This window comes from Leptodactylus fuscus, chromosome 2 (assembly GCF_031893055.1).
Source record: "Leptodactylus fuscus isolate aLepFus1 chromosome 2, aLepFus1.hap2, whole genome shotgun sequence".
In the NCBI taxonomy this organism is placed as follows: Eukaryota; Metazoa; Chordata; class Amphibia; order Anura; family Leptodactylidae; genus Leptodactylus; species Leptodactylus fuscus.
The window spans coordinates 102,103,467-102,129,869 of record NC_134266.1 but is presented as its reverse complement, the minus strand read 5'-3'; the positions used below and the strand labels follow the sequence as shown (position 1 = coordinate 102,129,869).

The window sequence follows — 26,403 nt, the reverse complement described above, 5'->3', positions numbered from 1 at the left end:
AGCATGTGTATACATGCTACATGGTTTTTGCTGTCTTAGGCCTGGTTCACATCTACATTCTGTATTCCGCTTGGGGAGTCCCCTTGGGAACACCCAGAACGGAATACTGAACGCGTTAAAAAGCAGTTAGCTAAGTAACCACATAGACCCCATAGACTATAATGGAGTCCGTGTGTTTTCTGCGTGGTGTCCGCACTAATTATGTGGAGAGAAGTTCTGCTTGCAGTACTTTTCTCAACATGATTCGTGCGGACACCAAACAGAAAACACACAGACCCCATCATAGTCTATGGGGTCCGTGTGGTTTCTTAGCTAACCGCTTTCTAAACCACTTTCAGTCCTGTGTAACCCTCAGCAGAAAGCCAAAGCAGAGCAGAAAGGGATATTCCCATCTCAAGGATGCTATCTAAACTGTTAGCTTTTGTCAATTCTGAACCCTGGTCTCAAAATGGACAGGCATAGGACCTATCCTGAGTTTTGCTCTGGGCTCACTGTTGCAAACACAGACTTGCAGTAATAAATGGATATGTGTATGCGGCAATGGAAATTAATGGGTCAGTGTGCTAGATCAAAGAATGTATTCATGTGCATGTAGCCTTACAGTGGGTAACTGCCACCAGCCTGTGTATAATACATTATGTATCATGCTCTTTTATATCCATTATGTACACTTGTATTTTTACATGTGTTCTTGGCAAACATACATAAGCAGGGTGCCCAATGTAATATATATTGTCTGATAAATACATTGATGGTAATATATTCCATTAAATTATGCTATACCATGTCTCTGGCACCTTAACTTGTTGCTCTGCAGATTACTCCTGAAGTATTGTGGAGTGGAGGTTGCAATATGATCTGACACTGTATACCAGTAAGGGCTCGTTCATATCTGCGCCCGTACTCCATTCTGCAGGTTTCCGTTTCCTGCACAAAACAGGGGCAGGAGACAGAAACCTGCCGGCATGTTTCAAGCCCATCCATTTGAATGGGCTTGGAAAGTCTTCGGCCGTGTGCGCCGGTGAGCGTTTTATGTGCTCCGCGGCGAAACCATTTTTTTTAAACCGGACTCAAAGTCGGACATGCAGTTCTCTGTGCCTGGTTTGAAAAAAAAAAACAGTTTCGCAGCGGAGCGCATAAAACGCTCACTGGCGCTCACGGCCGGACTCGGCATGACAGGTTTCCGTCTTCTGCATGCAGAAGACGGAAACCTGAAAACGGAGTTCAGTCGCTGGTGTGAACCCAGCACAATATGCAAATGAGCACCAGTGGTGTCTTTGGACGGTGATACCCCTCCCACTTTCCTTGGTTGACAAGACCAGGGAGTGATGTTCAAGTATAGCCTGGCCCTGTATTCACACTGTGGATCATGTCATTGCCAAGCTAGAGCAAGTGTACTGCGCTTGGACCAATCGTGTCACAGTACACCCAGAAGAGTAGGAACTGCTGACCTTCTCATCACAGTCCTGTAACTTACATGTGTATTGTGACACGTGTATTTATAACACAATTTCCACATTCACTGTACACTCTCTATGGCTTGACAAGATCAGTACAATTTTTTTGCATTTGCCAATTGTGTAAGCGTGAGAATAGATGACAAGGTGAGATTTGAGCAATTCATCCCTGACCCTGTCAATCAAGAAGGGGAGATGCAAACTGGAGTAAGAGAGACTCCATTGGTGCTCCAGACTTCTCATTTGCATATTTACATTTCTAAACTAACAGAGGCCCAGATTTGTAAAGATCAAAAGATGTTGAATTCAAGTGAACCTAATCTATATATATATAACTGTGGTGTTTATTTGGTATGGTTCACCTTGATTCTGGACTCCATTTAAGCAGAGATTTACATTGGTCCAAAGTAAACTATGCACAAGAACAAGTTTAACAGCTGTAGAACTGTTGCATTACCTAAATTAATTTCAGTTGGCCTATTGACATGAATTATTTATTTATTTAATGAACCATTCTACATGTCCTTTTTTTGCCCATTTTGTATCACCGTCATATGCACTGAGCTTCAGGGTATTAAATTACAAATACCTGGTTACAATTTCTGTGCATGCATCCCTTACTTCAGTGCTGATCTATGGATTGAGTGGAATTCTAGCCTTTTCTCTTTACATTTAGTGAGAAGAAATCTGTAAGATTATAGAAAAATATGGGTAAATCTGTATGGAATTGGAAAAAGTTCAATGGAGGGCAACAAAACTGATAAGGGACATGGAGAATCTCCATTGTGAAGAGAGATTAAGTGATACATTTGTTTTATCTAGACAAGAGGTCTTTAAGGTGGAGATAAACCTATATAAATGGCCCATACATGAAGAAAACCTGATGCATACAAAATACCTTTAAAAGAAAAGAGAGCACTCGCTCCATCTGGAGAAAAAGTGACAAGGGTTTTTCACTGTGAGAAATGGAAATTTGTGGAATGGCTACCCCGGGTGCTGGTCACGACAGCTTAAATGCCTTTTTAACAGCAAAATAGCATTGATGTAAATGTATAAAATAGTTTTCCCCCACTGACAGGAGGATTTATACACCCCTAGGGACAGGAAATAGTGAACCATGTCTTTAAAAGGTTCCTTCCAATTCTTCAACTCCAGTTGTTTCCTCTCCCTGGACATGGGAAGTCATCCTACTGGTGTGCAGGTTTTCTTCTTGCACATCCTGTCCTCTTCCCTAGCCCTGCTGGAAGGACGGTATAAGGGACAGGTTGTTTGGGTTGCTGTGCGCAAGCCTTTCCTGTCCCTGGGCTGAAGTCTGCAGTGGTGTGGCTGCCTCAGGCTCTCTCCTTCTGGTGGAGTCTTGGGGGCTACGATGTTTGCATTCCTAGGGCTCCCCTGGGGTTGTGGACCACCTTTCTTCTGATCTTTTTTTTCGTTGGCGAATAGGTCTGCAGCCAGAGTGTAATGCGCCAGCGGCTTCTTTTCCGGTTTCAGTACTCTGGGGTATGGGGGGATTGTGGAGGCACCTCCTTTTAGGTGCCAAATACAAATTTATTTTAGGCTGAAACCTCTCATTGCCTTTGCGTTCTAGAGGGATGTCTGCAGCCATTGTTTACTGTCTCCATCTGTAAAAAATATGCAAATCTATTCTCCTGGATGGAATTAGGAGAACAGAGTGCACCCTGTACACCACCCTATAGAGGGCAGCATCCTTAACATCATGAACGACTCAGTTATAAAATCTTTTAATCATGATGTGGATTTAATTGCCAAATCAGTATTTCTGTCCCAAAAGGAACAGATTCCCAGCTATGGACAGCGCTGTTTCGGCCTATTGGGCCATCCTCAGCATAGCGTAGGGATACTGATTTGGCAGAGTGAGAGACTATAGACCAGGGTTTGGGGACACTCGTCCACATCAGGGAGAGTGTGTGCCTACATAGGCAGTACGGAGACTTACAAGTCATTCCTGCTCCGCTCTGCTCTATCTGTGTTGATACTGCCTGTTTATGCTGCTGATTTTGATACTGCCTACTCTATTTTGCTGTGCTTGTATAGTCCTTGGATGCTTGTATAATAGTCTGTACATCCCGGAAGTCCTTCCTGCAGTTGCAGTTTGGGGCCCTCTTCGCTAATTTTTTCATCTTTTAGGCAAAAGACCCTGCTGAACAACCAGCTGAAAAGTGTGCCTTATGTAAAAAAAAAAAAAAAAAGTGTCTGGCTTGCAAGAAAAAGCCTACCAGAAGTGTGGAGACACGATAGTGGCAGAGAAATCTTCCCTCCTGGATACCTTAAAGTTGGTAGTCAGGGTCAAAGTTAAAGCTTCAGTAGACAAATGCCTTCTGGCTCCAGTGGCATTTAGTCAGACTCAGCCTACTCCTCCCACCCTCAAACACCTATTTTAGATCTCAGATAGTGAAAAGGAAGATGAGAGGAGTCATAATCTTCTAACTCGGCAAGGGAAGGCTGGGCATATGCTTTGTTATGCAGAGAACACTAAATCTTCTTCTTAAAGTGGACTTCTCATCTCCTCGGGCACTTGCAGTTTTATATACTTCTAAAAGGCTTTCCCGTTATATGCCCCTGGGCTGGAGGTATCAGTGCTGTTTTAACCGAAGGGTATTACTGACAGTCTAACTGGGCTATGAGGAATGCCCCTCCTGACAGTACTCTTCCATAGCCCTGTACTGTCAGAGGGAGCTTTCATTACCATCCAGTGATGACGCTAAGCTATGAAGAATGCCCCTCAGTAATAGTCTGCAGATGAGTACTGTCAGGGGGGGACATTCCTCAAAGATTAGCATCATCGCTGGGTGGTAAGGAACGCTCCCTCTGACAGTACAGGGCTACGAACGTTACTCACAGCCAAGCTAGACTGTCAGGAATGCCCTTCTGACAGTGGGGAGAGATCGGTGCCATTATAACGGCGAGGATATTTCCAGACCCAGGACTTTTGTTTATGTTACTATTGAACTGTTCTGAGTCCTCTCTTATTACTGGAGTGGAAGAATAGGCGAAGAATAGACCTTTTAAAGTCATGGCTTTTTGTTGTTTCCTGTCCCTGGAAGTGTGGAAATCCTCCCGTCTGTCCCATTGTAGAGGTTAAAGGAAAATCCAATTAACAGTAAGGGTAATATTCATCTTTCCTTCACCCATCTCTTCAATTATGCTGTTTCCCATTCCTTGGTTGAACTTCATAGACATATATTTTTTTTTATATAGCTGTATAAACTATGTAAACACACCCAACCATTCTCTATACACACCACTTGACTCAATACTGGTGTAAGTTGGGGGCTCATATGGTTGGCAATGTGTGTAAAAATAATGCTTTTCTTTACCCAAATCACTGATGAGTACCAAGCCCCTTATTTGCATCTATATTGGTATTTTTAACTGTGACAACTTTTCAGTATGCCATTTTCCCTTGCCGCAGTTATTGGTCAAAGGGGGTAGGTGTTTGGACATCTGTTATGATAATTTGTACCCTTTCCTCTCTATTATAGTGTGCATAGAAGCAGTCAGTTTCCAATGCATTGTGGTATTTATCCCCGTAATAGTACAGCTCTGCCAGGAAGGGCTTCTCACAAACCGTTGCACTATTACACCGGAAGCATAGTGCGCACACAGAAACTGCTGTGTGGGTGTCAGACGTGTGTAGCTGAGCTCCGATCACAGGTGTTAACCCCTGAGATGCTGTGGTCAAACATGACTAAGCCATCTCAGGGGTTTTATAATATATCTGAAGCCCCCTTCCCTTCCCCCGCAAAGTTTTTGGAGGGTGCCGCTTTTCTTATTTGGCAACCCAGAGCCTGACAGGTGACCCCGGGTTTGTCACACATCTGTCCCTCCACATACCTGGTTAATCCTGCCCTGAATGTAGGCTGTCAGCCTATGCATCTGCATGGGCTGACAGCCTTCTATATGCCACGAGAAAATGGCCGCTTACAATTCTATGTAAGCGGCCATTTTTCTTGTGGCCGCGAGCATGCGCATTCGGCTTGCCCGAGGCCTAGAAGTTACAAGCCGCCACTGGAAGAAGATGCGGTGAAGACTTTGCTTCAGAAGAAGAGGAGGCAGCGCTGTAGAGAGTTCTCTTGCAGCATTGGGCCCGCCCCCAGTGCTGCGAAAGCACTTATTTACATACCGAGAAAAAACTGGATTTTAGGCGAACGGTGGTGCGGAGAAGACAACGAAAAGAAGAAGATGAATAGCTTTTCTTAAGGCTATTCCGACATGTTAGTTAGAAAAAGAAAGTGATTGATAGGATCCCTTTAAAATTGGGTTCAAGGCAGGGCTCTAGTTGGGCCATTCAAGGAAATTCAAGAAATTCACAGAGCATATGGTCTTGTTCACTCACCCTAAAATCCAGACAATCTAGATCAGGTTTACATTACTAATACCTCTGTACTTTGTTCCAATCAGAGTTCCCTCAATTCTGACCAATCTCCCTATACCAGCCACAAAATGATACTTCACCCCCCCCCCCCCCCACACACACACACACACAACATGATGCTTGCACCATCATGACTCACTGTAGAGTTGGTATTGGGGAAGGATGTGCAGTGTCTGGTTTCCTCCAGGCACTTCACATCCTGGAGGAAATCATTACTTCTCTTTTCCCTTTTCAGAGCAATCAGAAATAATTTATGCAACTGCTTTGTGTGACTTACCTGTTTCCTTAAGTAACATAAAAACTAATTTAAAGTTATGCAGGGAAAAATAAAGCTTTCCAGTGTATTCACTGCACTGGATAAACTTTATTAGTAATACATATGCTGGTTCCTTGGAGGCCTGATAATTTTCTTTGCTGAGCAAAGCCGAGGTGTGCAAAAGTCTCATTCCTTTGTCTCTCCTATTGATGCTATGACTTGGTCACATGACTGACTCTGCTTTACTCTATGGACCTGCATCAAGTGTACAGCGGTGATGTCATAGAAATTTAGAGCAGCATCTGGGGAAGCAGTGTGCAGAGACTTCCAACCACCCCTCTCAGGAACTAGAGCTGCTCACGCACACTAGTCTTTTACTTCCTGCTGCCTTGACACAAAAGGGAAATGCCTGGAGATGCCCTCTCAGCCGAAGATGGGTCAACACAATACTGCTGGTAGTGATTGGTCAAGTGGGTAGTTCTAAGCATTTCTTCTGTGTTGAGTCACAATAGGATGTAGAGTTCAGCCAGGCCAAGGTATCTCCAGGACTGAAGTAGCAAGGATTGGTTAAAGGTGAGTGTGGCTTTTTTTTTTTTTCCTGCAACCTGCTGGGTACTTAATAATTATATTTGTGTCCAGAAAACCCCTTTAACTTGGAAGTGTTTGTACTTGTTCATTTTAATTTAATTACAAAGTTTGCTTTTTTTCAGGTTAATTAAAATTTCTAATGGAGTGTGCTTACAGAAAAAGACCCAATTCTTAGAACATCTGCATAGTTATTGGCTACTGAAACGCCAATCTAGAAATGGGGCTCCTCTTATCAGAAGACTTCACTCACATATGCAATCTCAAAGAGGTGGCGGACAGGTGAGTTCTCTAAGAACGTTGTTTGTTTCTACTCATCTAGTTCTCTGAGCATCAGAACTGAGCTATGGAGCAATTTTGCCTAGTCAGATAAATCAAAATTTGCTTATGCAGTACATTATGTGGGTGACTGTTTTGCTTACCTAGAAAAGCTAGGTAAGCTATACTCAAATATACTATGAGAAAATGGCAAGTTGATAGAGGCAGGGTGACACTCTGGGTAATGTTCTATTGACAAACACTAGGTCCTGGCATTCATGAATGTCGTAAATCCTATTTTGTCATGTAAAGCTGAAAAAGACTTCAGTTTTCCGCGCCTGAAATCCTTTCTCACCTTCTGTGTGTATTACAACATGAAAAGTGTAGGACATCATCAAAAATTCCAAAATTGACCACAAGTATTCCACAAGTATGATTAAATACTATTATATTATACTATTATATTTCTTTATTATTATTCACATTAAAGGGAATCTATCATTGGCTATAGTGATTTTTAACTAAGTATATATATTTGCATAGCCTTTAGAAAGGCTATTCCAGACATACCTTTACTTCATTGATCGGTGCCAGCATTTTTGAATTAGCCCACTTTTATTGATATGCAAATTATCATGCACAGAGCATCGAATGTCTTTATTATTATGCCATCAGCCATCCTTGGCTCTCGCCTCCCCTTCTTTAAACATGATGATACAAGCGGTGCTCAGGGAACATAATAAAGACTTCAGGTGCTCCATAGGATAATTATTGCAGTAATAAAAGCGGCTTAATTCAAAAACGCTAGTGCAGATCAATTAATTTAACCCCTTCCCGCCGATGGCATTTTTTGATTTTCGTTTTTCGTTTTTGACTCCCCTCCTTCTAAACCCCATAACTTTTTTATTTCTCCGCTCCCAGAGCCATATGAGGTCTTAATTTTTGCGGGACAATTTTTTCTTCATGATGCTACCATTAATTATTCTATATAATGTACTGGGAAGCAGGAAAAAAATTCTGAATGGGGTGGATTTGAAGAAAAAATGCATTTCTGCGACTTTCTTACGGGCTTTGGTTTTACGGCGTTCACTGTGCAGCCAAAATGACATGTCCCCTATATTCTGTGTTTCGGTACGGTTCCAGGGATACCAAATTTATATGGTTTTATTTACATTTTGACCCCTAAAAAAAATTCCAAAACGGTGTTAAAAATTTTTTTTTCTAAAAGTCGCCATATTCCGACGGCCGTAACTTTTTTATACATAGGTGTACGGGGATGCATAGGGCGTCTTTTTTTGCGGGGCTGGGTGTACTTTTTAGTTCTACCATTTTCGGGAAATGTTATTGCTTTGATCACTTTTTATTCAAATTTTTATCAGAATCAAAACAGTGAAAAAACGGCGGTTTGGCACTTTTGACTATTTTTCCTGCTACAGCGTTTACCGAACAGGAAAAATATTTTTATAGATTTGTAGAGCGGGCGATTTCAGACGCGGGGATAGCTAACATGTATATGTTTCACAGTTTTTAACTACTTTTATATTTGTTCTAGGGAAAGGGGGGTGATTTGAACTTTTAATACTTTTTTTATATTTTTTTATATTTTTTTTTAACTTTTTTTTTTATTTTTTTTTTTGCATTTATTAGACCCCCTAGGGGTCTGATCACTAATGCAATGCATTACAATGCTAATGCATTGCAATGCATTGCAAAAAATCATCATCTCTTTTGCAGGCTGCATACACCAGCCTGCAAAAGAGAGAATTTGCAGACCGTCTGGGAGCCTTTAACAAGGCTCTCGGCTGTCATGGCAACATGACGTCGGCCCTGGAACATGCTCCAGGAGCCGGCGATCCCTGCCAAAATGTCTCAGTCAACTAATTTTTGCGTCTTTTTTCGGGGATACATAGGGCTTTATTTTTATGTTATCTTTATTTTCGAATGTGTTTTAATTTTTTTTTATATCCAGGAAAATATAAACAAAATAGGAGGGAAATTGTGTCTGGTTTTCAATTTTTTTTTTTTTTTTTTTAAATTTAATAACACAAAGTGTCACTGAAAAACTTTATAATATAGTTTTTCCTCTCCGTTACGGTAATTTTTATTTTGTATGGTGTCATCGGGGGTGGGGCTATAACCTTTAATAACAGCGTTTTATTAGCGTATTATTTATTTTTTTTTTATTACTATTTTATTTACATTTTTTAAAACTTTTTTATTATATTTTTATTTTTTATTTTTTTCCAGATTGTGTCCCCATAAGGTGATAAGAAACCTTTGGGGACATCTGATCACTTATTTTTTTGTACTGGAGGCTGATTTCTCCTATAACTGAGGCTGGTACATTTAGTCTCAGTTGCAGGAGAAATACAGCCTCCTGCACGCTGTATATACAGCTTACTGAGCTGATCTGGGGTCCTGTAGGACTCAGTAGCTTTTGCAAGACTCTGCTCCCGGCGGATCACGTGTCCGCCGGGTCAGAGGGCAGCTCAATTATGGCAGCGTCCATAGCTGTGTATACAGCGCTCATTGAGCGCTGTATACACAGCGATCGAGAAGGCAGGGGAGGTAATAAATCTGCCCTGTCTTCTCTCTGGGAGCTCCGGCTGAAGTTACAGCCGGCTCCTATTGAAAGCAGCTGCACGATCTCCGTGCAGCTGCTTTGTTCTGACTGGACGTACAGGTACGTCCTGTCAGAACTAGGCAACCACTTCCCGGACGTATATAGTCTATGGGCGGTCCGGAAGTGGTTAAAGGGGCTCTATCTTTGGGAAAAGTAATTTTTAACTAATCACATACATGCATAGCCTTTAGAAAGGCTATTCCACACATACTTTTTGTATGTAAATTGCCTCAGTAGTTTTTGAATTAGACCATTTTTATTCATAAGCTAATTAGGCTCCAGCATGCACCCGGAAGTCTTATCGTGCACTGTCTGCTATGTGTACAGCACAGGCTGCTGCTGCTGATGACTCATCTTCCCTGCTCTCACACACAGCACACAGCAGGGAGAGGGGTGCTGGCTGATAACTTCCTGTATATGGGGGAGGCTAATTAGCATACGAATAAAAACGGATTTGTTCAAAAACTACTGAGGCAATCTGCATATGAAAAGTAATTGTGGAATAGCCTTTCTAAAGGCTATGCATGTATGTGATTAGTTAAAAATTACTTTTCCCAATGATAGAGCCCCTTTAAGAGTTATTTTACTATACATACAAGTTGTGTAAACTGACAAGTCTTCTATCAAGTTAGTCAAGTTGTAGTATATCTTGAAGTTAAATCATTTTTTTGCAGAAATCTGTATCTTGTAAGAACTGTTTTTTTATCTACTTTACAATAATCCATAGAAAGAAAAGGACACTAAATCTTCATCTGTTAAGGAGGCAATAAAGTACTGGCAAAAACTTCGGCATGATCTTGAGAGAGCTAGATTGCTTACAGAACTAATTCGGAAGAGAGAGAAGCTGAAAAGAGAACAGGTAAGTGAATTTTTTGTTTAATTTTTTTTTTTTTATATAATGTACAACAAATGCAGCAAATAGAAAAAATGTTTTCAATATTTTACACAGAATTATATGAGCTGGTATTTTTTGAACTCCGTGGCAAATTACTAAATAATTTGTAAGTGACTATAGGTGGATATTTGAAATATGCATGTCTAACTATGGCCAGAGTTCATATATGCATTCTTTTTTTTTTTTTTTTTTTTTTTTTGCCTGAAGTGTCCAGAATCAGCAAACTTTTCTCTCAGGAATATGGGCAACTTTAGGGTATGTTCACACACAGATTTTGGCAGTGGATTTTGACGCATGAATCCGCCTCAAAATCTGCTTCCAAAAAGGACTCCCATTGAAGTCAAGCGGAAAAAAGAAGCGACATGCCCTATCTTGCCGCGGATTCCTCAGCTGATTCAGCCGCGGCGCCCGCGGCTCAAGACGTGATCCTGTTTAGGCCCATTCATTCAGGCCTAAACAGGAGCGGAATGCTGATGCACTGCATCGGCTTCCGTGCAGCTAGCTACGACGAGAAGTTTACATGGCGGAAACCATTTTCTGCTGTGTGAACATACCCTTACAGCAATGAGACTAATTAAGTTCCCTGTTTAGAGAAAAATGACATGGTTACTCATTGAACAAGTTTAAAAAGGTGATGCCTTTCTATAGTGTAATAATGTTACAAGCAATACAGATTGCTGCTGATAGGTTATTGTTTGGAATTGGGTAATAAATTTTGGCCTCTGAAATTGTTTTGAATAGCTCTGGGCTAGTTGGATTGGATGAACTTATGTCTTTTTTTTTGTTTTTCCTGTTTTGTTTTTTTTTCCCATTCAGGTTAAGCTACACCAGGCAGCAATGGAGTTGCAGTTGACTCCATTAAATGTGTTCCTCCGGACCACTCTAGACTTGTTACAGGAGAAAGACTCAGCCAATATCTTCAATGAACCTGTTAATCTCAAAGAGGTAACAACTTTATGTATTTACCAGGAATTTTTACTAAAATGTGATTTACAGATCCAGCTAGGTTGACATTGAGTAACAACAACCCTATTTTACCTCAGGTACCAGACTACATGGATTTTGTTTTGCATCCCATGGACTTTTCAACAATGCGCCACAAACTAGAATGTCATCAGTATCAATCCTTTCTAGCTTTTGAGAATGACTTTAATTTAATGGTTTCCAACTGCTTGCACTATAATTCTCAAGAAACTGTGTTCCATCAAGCTGCCCTACGTCTTCACCAACTGGGCACAGCAATACTATGTAATGCACGACACCAAGCAGAAAGCATTGGATATGATCCAAGCACGCTAATGCATCTTCCAGAGAAGCCTCATTCTGATGACTACTATCGTTTTTCATGGGAGGAAGGTAAGAGTACTACTTTAAGTGTGGCAAGAACTAATAAAGGAATAGTGTTTTTAGAGATGATAAACAGCTTGTAGAAAAAGTCATTGAAAAATATGCTATATGCATAGCTTTTTATTATTATTACTATTGTTTTTAGTTCTGATTTTGGCTTTGTGTGGGAAAGGGTGTATAAAGGATAACTTGAAAAAAAAAAAAAAAACACTCATTTGTCAGTGAGTAAAGAAGTTGCAGTATGGTCATCAGAATACATTCTGACCGATGTTGAGCAATCAACTACCAAAACGAGGTTTGGGTCATTCAAGTACCAGGGCTTATTTGTACATTGTTGCTCCTGTGAGGAACTATGGCATCTGTTCACAAGCAGCAGAGTGGATGTTGTAGCTGCTACACACAGCAGGCTCTATGATCAGAGAAAGTTTTGACCACAGACCATTAACCTTCCCCCACCCACAGATGCTTTGGCTAAATGCAACCATGGCATTTTAGTGGTTTAGTTTTGCTTTCACCCTTATTTATTTTAAATTTGATTTTTATTGAAAAGACAAAAGAAAGTTTTGCAACATATAAAACAATAGTAACAAAAACCAACAGATAGGGGCCACACGGTGGCTCAGTGGTTAGCACTGCAGCCTTGCAGCACTGGAGTCCTGGTGTTCAAATCCTGCCAAGGGCAGAAAACCATCTGCAAGGAGTTTGTATGTTCTCCCCGTGTTTGCGTGGATTTCCATCCCATATTCCAAAGACATACTGATAGGGAAAAATGTACATTGTGAGCTCTATGTGGGGGCTCACAATCTACATTAAAAAAAAAAAAACCCAAAAAAACAGATAACCGTACAGTAGAAATTTGATTATAAGGTTGATGCTCCATTCAGCAGTCCAGGTGCGGAGACATTTGTGTAAAAAATGCAGCAGTGTATATGAAGGCCAGAAAGCCAAACATACATGAGTTTCCTAGATATTAGTTACTAAGGCATGACAGAAAGAACAAACGAGGCCAGGAGCAAGGGGGGAGAACGAAAAGGAAAACACAGAAAGGGGAGGGGCAAAAAAGGGAGGGGATAGGGGTAACGAGATGAAAACAAAAGAAAACAGGAGAGCAAAACACATAATCAAAAACAATATACCTGAATACATTGCTGGTGTCACAGAGGGTACAGCACATACAAGATACACAAGTTGCAGAATAGAGAAATATAGCAGCCACCAGGACCTGCTATAAAAAAAGAAAAAAACCATACGGAGCCACCCATTATCATGAAACCATTAAGGGGTTGCAATGGGGCCAACCTGAGACTGCAAGGGAGGAGACACTTTCCCACTTTCCATATAAGAGAGCCAAAGGGACCATTTGAAGCGAAAGACGGTATAAGTATGATTTCTACTAGCCAGCATACGCTCCAGAGTGAATGCTAAGTCAACATGGTGGATTAGCTTAGCCATAGTTAGACAAAGAACAGATTTCCAGTGACAAGCGATCATAGAGCCACCAGCACTATCTGCCCCAATACCACCTGTGTCCCCGAGGGGAAAAGACCAGTGTCCAAAAAACAAAGAGCAAGACTGGGGGAGGGGCGTATAATGAGACCATCTACGGTGGACATGAATTGAAACACTGCAGTCCAAAAGGCAAGGATGAGAGGGCACTCCCACCATAAATGTATGAAAGACCCTATGTGACCGCATCCCCGCTAGCAACGTTTCGAACAGGAGGGTTCCATGTGCGCCAGTTGACTAGGAGTCCTATACCAGCGTAACATTACTTTTAAAGCCGTTTCCCAATAAGCTGCACCCCTAGAAACATGTTTGACAAACCCGTTTGCGTCATACCAGTCAGCTCTGCAGACCATTAAAGTGAATACAGTACAGGAAATTTTTTGTGACTTACAGGTAACATCTGACTGTAATTGTTCACATTCCTCGCCTTTTCCACCTGGTCTACCATAACCACTTCTTCACAGACACTTTTTGGCTCCAAACTTTTGCAGGCACCTGACACACAAGTCCTCAATCCTGCTACTGTCCTAAAATATAAAAATCCTTTGGAAATGAGTAATACCCCAATGTGCTCCTGTGTGCTCTCTTTTTTTAATAGTGACCCTCAATTAATAATCTACTAATTAGTAATGTCCTGTGTGCCCCTTGAATCAGGATTTTATCTTCCGTTACAAATGTAAACAAACATGATGGAAGATAGCTTCCGTCATATTGTGTATGTACAAAATCAGTCTGTGACTGTTCTCTGTGACAGTTTAATGTCTGTTGCAGTCAGGTGAGGGGTGCAGAGATGCAAAAAATTGTTTTATTTGGAGTGCTTCTTTAACTTGCAGTTTAGTAGGCGGGCTTTTGTTCAATTTGCTATGTTCTGTGTTGTTTGCTAGTGGATAAGCTTTTGCTTCCAGAAAATAGAGCCCATTTGCATCCTGAATACCAGCTCAAAGAACTCTTGGAGAAATTGGACATAGTCAGCAACATGCGATGTAGTGGAGCTCGTACAAGACGCCTGAAATTGTTACGCAGGGAAATTAATAATCTAAGACAGAGACTTATACCACGGAACAAAGACTTTCTGGAGGCATGCCCAGGTAACTGTGTGTGTGTGTGTGTGTGTGTATATATGTATATATATATTATAATTATTATATTTTTGGCGAGGAAAAAATCTGCCTCAGAAGTTAGGAAATTAGTTTTTTTAAGCGGTTTTTGGAGTGTTTTTTGAGGCTTTTTTTAGTTTTAGGTGTTTTTTTTTCCTCCAGCACAGTTTATGGACCTTGATAAAACCGCTAGTGTTTTTTTCCGCGTAGTTTTTGCCAATGCCATTCTCAAATCCGCAACGTGGATTTTCCACCTTCCATTCACTGTGTTGGTTTTTGTAGGCGGAATCCGACTGAAAGCTTTTTTCCCTGCTAGCGGAAAAATAAAACGAGCGGAACCCATAGAATTCTATGGGGAGGCGTTTTTTCTACGTGGATTCTGACGCGGATTCAGAGTCAAAATTAGCACCCAAAAACTCTGTGTGAATGGACCTTAAGGATTTTTTGGCACTTTATATCTTAAATGCACTTCTGTGAATTAATTAATAGTGATTTGGACTTATGTGAATTAATTAATAGTAATTTGGACTTTAAATTTGGTTAAAAACCCATAATATAAGAAATACCAAAAATAATTATTTTACATTTTTGGAATTTTTTTATATTATGGGTTTTAACCAAATGTAAAGTCCAAATTACGATAAATTAATTCACTTAAGTGCATTTAAGATGTAAAATGGCAAAAAACCTTAACTCTCAAAGGTAAGAACTTCCAGAGGGAGATAATAGAAAACGCTTTAGAAACACGTTCCAGATGCTACTCACAAGCGTAAATGCACCAAGAGGAGCCTTACAGGGAAGAAGAATCGCGTTTAGTGTGTGTCAGTGAGCTCATTTCAGTTGAATAAAAAGATTTTCATGACAAAAAAATTCTAATAAAACATTAATTTTCTGTTTTATTTCCACTTAAATAAGGCAATACCTCAAAATAAAATACTTGCCTAAATTGTCAGAAAACGGGATGTCCTATGACAAAATAGAGGTCAATTTTGGATTCAACACACCAAAAAACATAAAGATTACGTGGAATAACCAAAACAGCTCTTGAAAAACTTTTCTTTGTAGACCTGTGTAATCACAAGCCGGTACATCCTTGCAGCAGTAATAACATGTTTACCAGTGAATAACTGACCATGTAAGGGCTCGTTCACATCTGTGCCCGTACTCCTTTCTGCAGGCTTCCCTTTCCTGCACAAAACAGGGGCAGGAGACGGAAACCTGCCGGCATGTTTCAAACCCATTCATTTGAATGGGCTTGAAAAGTCTCCGGCTGTATGCGCCGGTGAGCGTTTTATGCGCTCCGCGGCAAAACTGTTTTTTTTAAACCGGACACAGAGTCGGACATGCAGTACTCTGTGTCCGGTTTAAAAAAAAACCTGTTTCACCGCGGAGCGCATAAAACGCTCACCGGCACACACAGCCGGACTCTGCATGAAGAAGACGGAAACCTGAAAACTGAGTTCAGGCGCTGGTGTGAACCCAGCGTTAGGTGGACTAGCACAGTCTATGAGTTTGAGATGCTTTTACATAGCAGCTCTCATTCTTGACTTGTAAGCCAAAGAGGGGGTCTGAAAGCACTTTGATCTTTTAATTAGTTTAAAATATTGTACGTACATTTTTTTTGGTGGAACTTTTAAGTTCACTCGTTAAATAACTGTGTGCAACTATACAGAGTACTCTCTAAAAGAGAGGTTTGTATTATATGCCATATTTTACGGTGGATCTGTCAACTTCATAACAATAAATGAAAAAATAAGCAAGAAAAAAAGAGTTTGATACTCAGCCCAAATGTTGTTGAATCTCGGTTTTCATATGTTGAGTTCCTTTCCACCGATATATCCTCGGTAAGGCTATGCCCGGAAGATTAAGCTCCTTCGACTCGGAGCAGTGTACGCAAACTTCAACGGTAAAAGAAATCCAGCAAAAGCCAAGGTGGATGGTTGAATATAGAAAAAATTCCTTCTTTATTATGAATCACATCTTCTTAATAAAACACGCAATCGGTACAAACATTACTAGCAAAATAGCGTCAGACTTAGTCTGACGTTAGTCTGACGCTATTTTGCTAGTAATGTTTGTACCGATTGCGTGTTTTATTAAGAAGATGTGATTCATAATAAAGAAGGAATTTTTTCTATATTCAACCATCCACCTTGGCTTTGCTGGATTTCTTTTACCGTTGAAGTTTCTGTCAACTTCATACAGTTGTGCTAAAAAGTTTACATACCCAGGCAGATTTTTAGTTTTTTTGGCCTTTTTTCACAAAACTTCTTCTCCACTCATGGTTAGTGGTTGGTCGAAGCCATTTATTGTCAGACTTCTGTATTTTCTCTATTTAAATCATAATGACAACAAAAGTCATCAAAATGAACTTTTTCAAAAAGTTCACATACCCCAGTTCTTAATACTGTGTATTGCCCCCTCTAATATCAATAACAGCTTGAAGTATTTTGTGGTAACTGTGGATGAGGCTGCTTATTTTCTCAGATGGTAAAGCTGCCCATTCTTCTTGGCAAAAAGTCTCGAGTTCCTGTAAGTTCCTGGGCTATCTTGCATGTACTGCATGCTTGAGATCTTCCCGGAGTGGCTCAATGATATTGAGGTCAAGAGACTGAGATGGCCGCTCCAGAACCTTCACTATAATCTGCTGTAGCCAATGACAGATCGATTTGGCCTTGTGTTTTGGATCGTTGTCATGTTGGAACGTCCAAGTACGTCCCATGCACAGCTTCTTGGCTGATGAGTGCAAATTTGCCTCCAGTATTTGCTGATAACGTGCTGCATTCATCTTTCCTCCCTTCAACTTTGACCAAGTTTCCTGTGCCACATCATCAGTGATCCACCTCTGTGCTTTACAGTAGGAATGGTGATCGTTTCATCATAGGCCTTGTTGACACCTCTCCAAATGTAACGTTTTTGGTTGTGGCTAAAAAGTTAGATTTTTGTCTCATCGCTCCAAATTACTTTGTTCCAAAAGTTTTGAAACTTGTCTATGTGCTGTTTGGCGTATTAAAGGTGAGATTCTTTGTGGCATTTGCACAGCAATGGCTTTCTTCTGGCAATTCGACCATGCAGCCCATTTTTCCCATGCAGCCCCTAATTGTGCATCTTGAAACAGCCACGCTGATAGTTTTCAGAGTCCTGTAATTCAGTTGATGTTATGTGTGGGTTTTTCTTTGCATTCCGAACTATTTCCCGGGCAGTTGTGGCCCAAAGTTTGGTTGGTCTACCTGACCTTTGTTTGGTTTTTACGGAGCCCTTCAGTTTCCATTTGTTAATCACAGTGTGAACACTGATGACTGGAATTATCAATTCCTTGGAGATCTTTTTGTATCACTTTCCTGTTTTATACAGTTCAACTACCTTTTCCCATAGATCCGTGGACAACTGTGTCAACTTCTGGCCAAAATCACCAGGGTATGTGAACTTTTGAACAGAGACATGTTGATGTTTTTGGTTGCCATTATTGTTTAAAAAGAAAAAAACAGAAATTTGACAATTAAATGGCTTCAATCAACCACTAACCATGAGTGAAGAAAAAGTGTTTGTGTTAAAATTCATATTCTCTGAAAAAAAGGCCAAAAAAACAAAAAAAAATAAAATCTGCCAGGGTATGTAAACTTCTTAGCACAACTGTATTCTACCTATTAAAGAGGACCTTTCATGATTTGGGGCACAGGCAATTCTATATACTGCTGGAAAGCCGACAGTGCGCTGAATTCAGCGCACTGTCGGCTTTCCCGATCTGTGCCCCGGGTGAAGAGCTAGCGGTCCCGGTACCATAGCTCTTCACAGTCAGAAGGGTGTGTCTGACACTCTGTCAGGACCGTCCTTCTGTACAAGCAGCACCAATATCCCTGTGCTCTGAGACCGGGGAGGAACGCCCCCTCCCCTCCTGATAATACTCGTCTATGGACGAGTACTGTGAGCAGAGGGAGGGGGCGTTCCTCCTCGCTCACACTGTACAGTGTTGTATTGGCGCTGCTTGTACAGAAGGACGTTCCTGACAGTGTCAGGAACGCCTTTCTGACAGTAAAGAGCTACGGTACCAGGACAGCTAGCTCTTCACCCGGGGCACAGATCGTGAAAGCCGACAATGCGCTGAATTCAGCTCATTGTTGGCTTTCTGGCAGAATATAGAACTGCCTGTGCCCCAAACCATTAAAGGTCCTCTTTAAATGGCAGCATAGTATAGCCTCATGTATTGCATTGTTTGAGTCTAGCTATATTCTTGAGCAGACTACTCACCCTACATCCTGAGCGACAGGCTGCTAAATTTATGCATTTACACACCAGCCAGTAAATAGCTGTCCACAGTGATGGGAGAGTCTGGATGAACATTTTGCTCAAAAAAAGTTAAGCTGAAGATGTATTTTTTTTCTGCATTGCCAGGGTCAAAGTAGCATAGCAGTTTGTTTGGTTGCATAGCATTGGTTTGGCTTTCAGCAGTACAAACCTGGAAATTAATATATGTTCCACTTATCTAGAGCAATATATCAAAATATACAACTTTTATAATTTTAGATGGAAAACCAATGCAACCTCCTGTACTTGAGCCAGCAAATCCAAGTCAGGCAATACAAAATACCACAGCTTACGAGCACCCACCTTCTCTGCAACGTATAGCACACAAACCTGTCTGTAAACAGGCAAAGAATTTCTCCCCTGTTCTAAACTTGAGGAGGAGGACTTCTGTTACATTGGAAAACCCCCGGAAAGAAACAAAAATGCGACCGTTTTTGAGTGGCAATGAAACTGATGAAGAGAAAACCACCTTCTATCAACCTAAAGGTGAGTTTTAATTTTTAATAGCACTTTTGTATTTTAGTAGTAATTTATTTAAGGAAGAAACCTTGCTGGTGGGCACTGTTATCACCTTGTGCTTACACACAATATACCTTTGTTATGTATGTCACTTATACATTTGGAGAGAAACAACTTTGAAGTCTTAAGCCCTATTCACATTTGCGTTTTGCGTTCGGGTTTCCATTCGGGGAATCTACTTGGGGGCTCACCGAACGGAAACCTATACGCATTAAAAAGCAGTTACCTGGGAAACCTGCTGTCTCTATAGACTATGACGGGATCCGTTGGTTTCCGCTCTGTGTCCGCACAAAACTTGTGGAGAGAAAAGTCTTGCAAGCAGCACTTTTCTTTCCACATGTTTTGTGCAGAAACCACATGGACCACATTATAGTCTATGGGGTCTGCAGGTTTCCTTACCAGGCCTTAGGCAAATGAAGCTATTGGTGCAGTGTCGGCTGTCATAGCAGTTAGGTAATCAACTCTCACTGCATGAGGTGGTACTGGCAGGTGGATTGTAAGGGTCTGAGTAGTAATAGCAGTGATCCCAATGAAGCCCACATGCACCAACTGCGTCATTTGCATAAGATTTCAAAGTTTTTCTGCTAATCTTCAAAAGTGACATAGATGATAAAGGTATGTTGCTACTACTGTAACACAATGGTGACAGTTGAATATGCGTGGGGAGGTAATATACCCCTTTTATTTTTTATTCTGTAGGTGAATATGATCCACAGTCAATTCTGTTCTGTTTACCACTTTAAAATTTTTTTAACTGGTTTGTGGTTTTATTTTTGTTTTGTACCTTGCTTTTAACCCTATAGAGACACAGCTCAAAAGTGACTTGAGGACCAGGCCTCTTTTTTCAAAACTGACATGTGTCACTTTAAATGGCAATAACTTTGAGACGCTTTAACTTACACAAGTGATTCTGAGATTGTTTTTTCGTAACACATTGTACTTCATGTCAGTAGTAAATTTTAGTCGATATGTTTTGTCTTTAATTATGAAAAAATAGGAGATTTGGTGAAAATTTTGAAAAAAATGCAGTTTTCAAACTTTGAAATTGCAAGCCTTTCAAATAGAAATCCATACTACCCAAATTTTTTCATAAATATAATTAACCATGTCTCTGATTTATGTAGCAATCAAATTTTAATCACCCTTTCATTTTTTTCAGATATTATAAGGCTTACAAGTCAAACAGTAATTTTCCAAATTTTCAAGAAAATTTCCAAAACACATTTTTCAAGGGACCAGTTCAGTTCTGAAGGGTACTTGAAAAGCCTCTCTAATAAAACCCCCGAAAGTCACCCCATTCTAAAAGCTACACTCCTGAAAGAATACAAAACAGCAGTTAGAAAGTTTCTTAACCCTTTCAGCATTTCACAGCAATTAAAACAAAATGGAGGTCCAATTTACATTTTTCAATTTCTGTCACTAATATATTCATTTAGCCCTAGAATTTACTAAGGGTTAAAGGAGAAACTGCACCCCACATTTTGTTACACAATTTCTCCCGAACATGATAATACCCGATATGTGCTGGTACCCTAATGTACGGGCACACGGTCGCTCTCAGAGCGGATGGAGCGCTAATTGGATTTTGTAGGCCAGATTTTGCTACAATACTTTTCAGGCGCCATGTCCCGTTTGCAGAGCCCCCAAGGTGCCAAAACAGTGGAAACCCCCAAAATGTCACCCCATTTTGTAAACTAGACCCCTTAAGGAATTTATCAAGGGGTATAGTGAGCCCTTTGACCCTACAGGTGTTTCACAGATTTTTTTACCGTTGAGATGTGAAAATGAAAAATTACTCTTTTTATAATAAAATGTCACTGTAGCCCCAAATTTTTCATCTTCACAAGGGGTTAAAGGAAAAATTGCTCCCCAAATTTTGTTACACAGTTTCTCCCGAACACGACAATACCACATATGTTCTGTTACCCTAATGTACGGGCACACGGTCGCGCTCAGAGCGGATGGAGCGCTAATTGGATTTTGTAGGCCAGATGTTGCTACAATACTTTTCAGGCACCATGTCCTGTTTGCAGAGCCCCCAAGGTGCCAAAACAGTGGAAACCCCCAAAATGTCACCCCATTTTGGAAACTAGACCCCTCAAGGAATTTACCAAGGGGTATAGTGAGCACTTGGACCCTACAGGAGTGTAACAGAATTGGCCCAACAAAAGGAAAAGTGACATTTTTTGCTATAAAATGTTGCTTTAACCTCAAATTTTGCATTTCCACAAGGGGTTAAAAGAGAAAATGCACCCCAAAAATTGTCAAGCATTTTCTCCCAACTACAGAAATGCCTCATATGTGGATGTAAAGTGATGTATGGGCACACTGTAGGGTCCAGAGCTGAAGGATCTCTATTGGGATTTTGGAGGGCAAATTTAGCTGAAATCTGTTTCAGGCACCATGTTGCATTTGGAGAGCCCCTGAAGTGCTAGAACAGTGGAACCCCCCCCCCCCCCCCCCCCAAAAAAAATGACCCCATTTTGAAAACTAGACCCCTCAAGGAATTTATAAAGGGGTTTAGTGAGCACTTGGACCCTACAGGTGTTTCACAGATTTTTTTTACCATTGAGATGTGAAAATGAAAAATTACTTTTTTTCCAATAAATCGTCCATTTAGCGCCATATTTTTAATTTTTGCAAGTAGTTAGAGAATTAAAAGCCCCCCCAGTTTGTTACACAATTTCTCCTGAACATGGCAATACCCCATATGTGGCCATAATCTGCTGTATGGGTAAATGGTGGGGCTCAGAATGGAAAGATGGCTATTTGGCTTTTGAGGGCAGTTTTCAGGTGCCATGTCGCATTTGCTGAGCCCCTAAAGTACCAATACAATGGAAACCCCTCAAAAGTTACCCCATTTTAGAAACTACACCCGTCAAGGAATGAATCAAGGGGTATTATCATTTTGAGCCTAAAAAATGCTTCCCAAAAATTAATGTACAAAATGAAAATTTTAATTTTTAAAGAAATATGTCATTTCGGTGCCCAATACGTTGCACCCACTTTGTATTGTCAGAGACCTGCACTCCTAAAACTATTAAGTGGGGGATCCCGAGGGGCAAAAAATTATATATGTGGGTGTAAACTGCTGCTTGGGCACACAGCAGGGCTCAGAAGGGAAGGAGCACTGAGCTTTTTAGCTTTTGGGGTACAGATTTAGAGGGACTTTCTGGGTGCCATGTTGTTTTTGCAGAGCCCTGGAGATGCCAGTGAACTGGAATTCCCCAAGAAGTGACCCCATTTTGTAAGGGCAATTTTAGGGTCTCTGCAAAAGTGTCATGGCATCCAAAAAAAAAACCCAAACCGTCTAAGTCTGTGCTACAAAAACCAAATAACCCTTCTTCCCTTCTGTGTCTGGCTGTGCCCTAATATCAGTTTATTCCCACATATGACATTACGTGCATTATCCTGGGTACACCAGTGTCATACATGTGTCATACATGTGGCATAAACTGCAGTTTGGGCACACAGCAGGGCGCAGAAGGGAAGGAGCGCGATGAGGCTTTTGGAGTACAGATTCAGATGTTTGGTATCTGGACGCAATGTCATGTTTGTAGAGTCTGTAAGGTACCGGAAAAGTGGATTCCACAAAGGAGTGACCCCAGTTTGAAAACTGCACCCCTCAGAGAATTTATCAGGGGGTGTAGTGAGTATTAGTATCCCAGACGTGACTGCACAGTGGATGGCGAAGAGGGAATATATAAGCAGTGCGGAGAACATTGCAAACACCAAATTGCCTACTATGTCCCAGTAGCTCCTATGATTGTGGGAGTCACTCTGGGGGTCACTTTGGGATCACTTCTGGTGTCTTTTCGTTCATAAGCTGTAAATCTGGGGTGTCCCCTGATATTCGCTCGCACAGCTTATATATTCTCTACCTGATGCAGCCAGTCGTGTTCTAATAATTTGGCGGTTTTTGCGGGCTTTTGTTCTTGCATTACTAGATGCTGTATTTTCTTTATTTTTCTGGTGACGCGGCCATATAAGGGCTTGTTGTTTGCGGGATGCGATGCATTTTGTAGTGACACCATTTTTGAGTGCCTACAACTTACCGAATACATTTTATTAACTCTTTTTTTGCTGGATTAAAAAAAAAAATCAATTCCGGTATTGCGTTTTACCTTTTAAATTTTTCGCCATGCAGCGTACAGTATAACTAACATATTATCTTTATTCTGAGGGTCGGTACGGTTACGGCGATACCTCATTTATATTATTTTTTTATGCAATACTAATTCTGCAGAATAAAAACACATTTGGAGACATAAATCAATGTTTTTTGCATCGCCATATTTTGAGAGGCGTAACATTTTTATTTTTTGACAGTGTTGGTTGAGGGCTTATTTTTTGCGGGACAATGTGTGCTTTTTATTGGCACTGTTGTGAGGTGCATTTGACTTTTTGATCACTTTTTATAGCACATTCTGTAAGGTGAGATGGCGAAAAATCACTACTTCCGGCGGGTTTTTTCTGTTTTTTTTTTCTGTGGTTCACCGTGTACATTAAATATTGTTTCAGTTTTATTGTACAGATTGTTACGGACGCGGTGATACCAAATATGTATTGTTTTTATTAATTTTTAGGGTTTTTTCTATATAATTCATTTTCTATAGAGAAAAAGGGTTTTTGGGCTTTATAACTTTATTAATTGTTTCAAAACACTTTTATTTTTTTTTTCCACTTTTTTTTTTAACTTTTTCATGTATCCCTTTAGGACACTTGGAGGAGTGATGATTGCATCACTCATCCACTATCATAGAGTGAGACACAGGCTGCAGTAACAGCCTGCACGTGTCACTCTAGAAACAGGAAGTGAGTCGTACGGACGGCACAGACTCACTTCCAGAAGACGCCGGCCAGGATACAAAGGTGAGTGGGACTCAGGGCTGGCTGGGGTCACTAAACAGACCCCTGGCCACTTAGTAGGGATACCAGCACCCCCCGATCTCGCAGCGGGGGGTGCTGGGGACCCCTACATGATCGGGCAACCCGTTGTTTGCCGTGATCATGTTTGATCACGGCAATCAACGGGTTAAAACCCAAAATCGGCACTCATGTCCGATGGAGGGTGATGGAGCAGGGTGTTAGGTGTCAGATACAACTAACACCCGCTCCTAGAACGCCCGCACTGCGCTGCGGGGATTGTTTACATCCATGTGGTACTATTACCACATCGGTCGTGAAGCACTAGACATCCATGTGGTAATAGTACCACATGGGTCGGGAAGGGGTTAAAAGGAAAAATGACAGTAAAATTAGCCACCAGGAAGGGATAAATAATTTAATACTTTAGTATTTTGACCCTTTTACTTGAGGCAATATTAATTATGTTTGTTCTTTTGCCGCTTTTTTTTTTTTTTTTAATAAAGATAAATATATATGTGTGAAAAGAGGGACGTTTTGTAAAGATTAGTAGTTTACATTTTTTTTTTTTTTTTTTTTTAAATGTTATTTTACTTTTTTCTCCCAATTGAGAGACTTGAACATGATCGCAAACCTAGAAACCATCACTAAGCAAGCAACTTAGCAACCCGGAATTGCTCCCTAACGAATAACCGTTGCATAATAGAAGGAGCCGGCTCTATGTACCCTTCCTGACATAATGACATATAGTTCCATGAAATCTAATGGAGTTATCTATATTTCTTGTTTCATTGGGGGACACAGCACCATGGGTATAGACCTGGGCGCTTGGAGGCTGAAAGGAAAAGCAAAAGATGTCAACACCACTTCTGGCCTACCCTCTCCACATACACTATGCTAACCAGTTTTAGCTTCGTGTCCATAGGAGTCAGACATGACTTCTTTGTCTTACATAATTTTTCATTAAGGTGCAGGTGCTGTACCTGTTCCCTCCTCTTCCTCTTCTCCCTTGGGTTCTCAAGGCGGAAAGGGTTTCAGCCATCCTGGTGGCTCCAGATTGGCCGCATCGAGCCTGGTGTGCGGCTCTTCTGTTCCTGCTCCACTCTTTGGCCTCTTCCTCTGCAAGTTGACCTTTTGTCTCAATAACCACTGTTTCACCTCACCTCAGCTGTGTTTAATGGAGTGGTGGCTAACACCGAGGTCCATAGGCATGGCGATTTTTCGGAGCCTGTTACCCAGACAAGGCTCAAGGCCCAGAAACCCCAGTCTGCAAATAACTGTCTGCACACATGGAAGGCCACGTATAGTGGTGTGAAAGTAATGACAACCACTGTCCTATTCTCTTCTCTGGATCCTGGCTTTTCTCCAATCCGGTCTGGGTCAAGGACTTGGTCTTTCTTCTCTTAAGGGTCTGTTTATTTGTTTTCAAAGTACAGGCCTTCCGTCCTTGGGTGCAGACCTTCCTGCAGGGTGTGGCAACACTGTGCTCCTCCCTAACATACTCCTGTTGAACCATGGGTCCTAATCTTGTGCTTCAGGTGCTCCAGGCTCCTCTTTTTGAGCCTTTGCGTGAGATCTCTCTTCGCTTTCTGTCCTTGAAGGTTGCCTTTCTGATGGCCATTAATTCCATCCACAGGTTTCCAGTTGGCTGCTCTATCCCAGAAATCTCCTTTTGTTTTGTTCTCCAAAAAGACAAGGTTCGTGGGTTTTTTTTTGGTTTTTTTTATTTTTTTTATTTCAACATCAACAAGGACATTGGTTTACTGTCTTTTTTTCCCAGGAGTGAGCACACTTTTCACTGCCTGGATGTGGTCTGGGTGATCCGTCTCTATTTGTTTCTCGGTCGTTTGGATGCCTTGTTTGTTCTCCCTGAGGGCCCATGCAAGGGCCTGGCTGCTTCCAAGGCTTCTATCTCCAGAGTCCTCATAGGGAGGCCTATTTGCTCCACGATAGTCTGCTGCCTCTTTGAAACTGCTCATTCCACAAGAGTTCTCAGTCATCTGGGCTGTTTGGCATCAGATTTCCACTGCCCAGATCTGTGAAGCTGCCGAATCCGCCTCTGTCCAACACTTACACAAGGTTCTACTAAATCCATTCTGTGGCCTCTGCAAATACCAGCTTGGGTCATAAGGTTTCTGCAAGCGGCTATGTGTTAGGCTGCACACATGGCAGTCCCATCCTCTGGGACTGCTTTTTGACATCCCATGATGCTGTGCTCCCCAATGAAATATGTTTAAAATCCTTTTCTTGTTGTAATATTTGGGGGTGGGAGGGGAGACAGATCCCACCCTTG

At 41.2% G+C, this 26,403-nt stretch overlaps 1 protein-coding gene across 4 annotated transcripts in view; it reads left to right on the top strand.

The window, feature by feature from the left end:
- The window catches only part of BRPF3 (bromodomain and PHD finger containing 3), a 62,399-nt gene that overhangs the window by 19,839 nt on the left and 16,157 nt on the right, over positions 1-26,403 (top strand). For all 4 annotated transcript variants that reach the window (XM_075264251.1, XM_075264253.1, XM_075264252.1 and 1 more), the window contains 6 exons: positions 6,820-6,976; positions 10,303-10,434; positions 11,287-11,415; positions 11,514-11,826; positions 14,208-14,411; positions 18,945-19,211. In XM_075264251.1, coding sequence (XP_075120352.1) covers positions 6,820-6,976; positions 10,303-10,434; positions 11,287-11,415; positions 11,514-11,826; positions 14,208-14,411; positions 18,945-19,211 — 1,202 coding nt within the window. The remainder of the gene's footprint in view (positions 1-6,819; positions 6,977-10,302; positions 10,435-11,286; positions 11,416-11,513; positions 11,827-14,207; positions 14,412-18,944; positions 19,212-26,403) is intronic.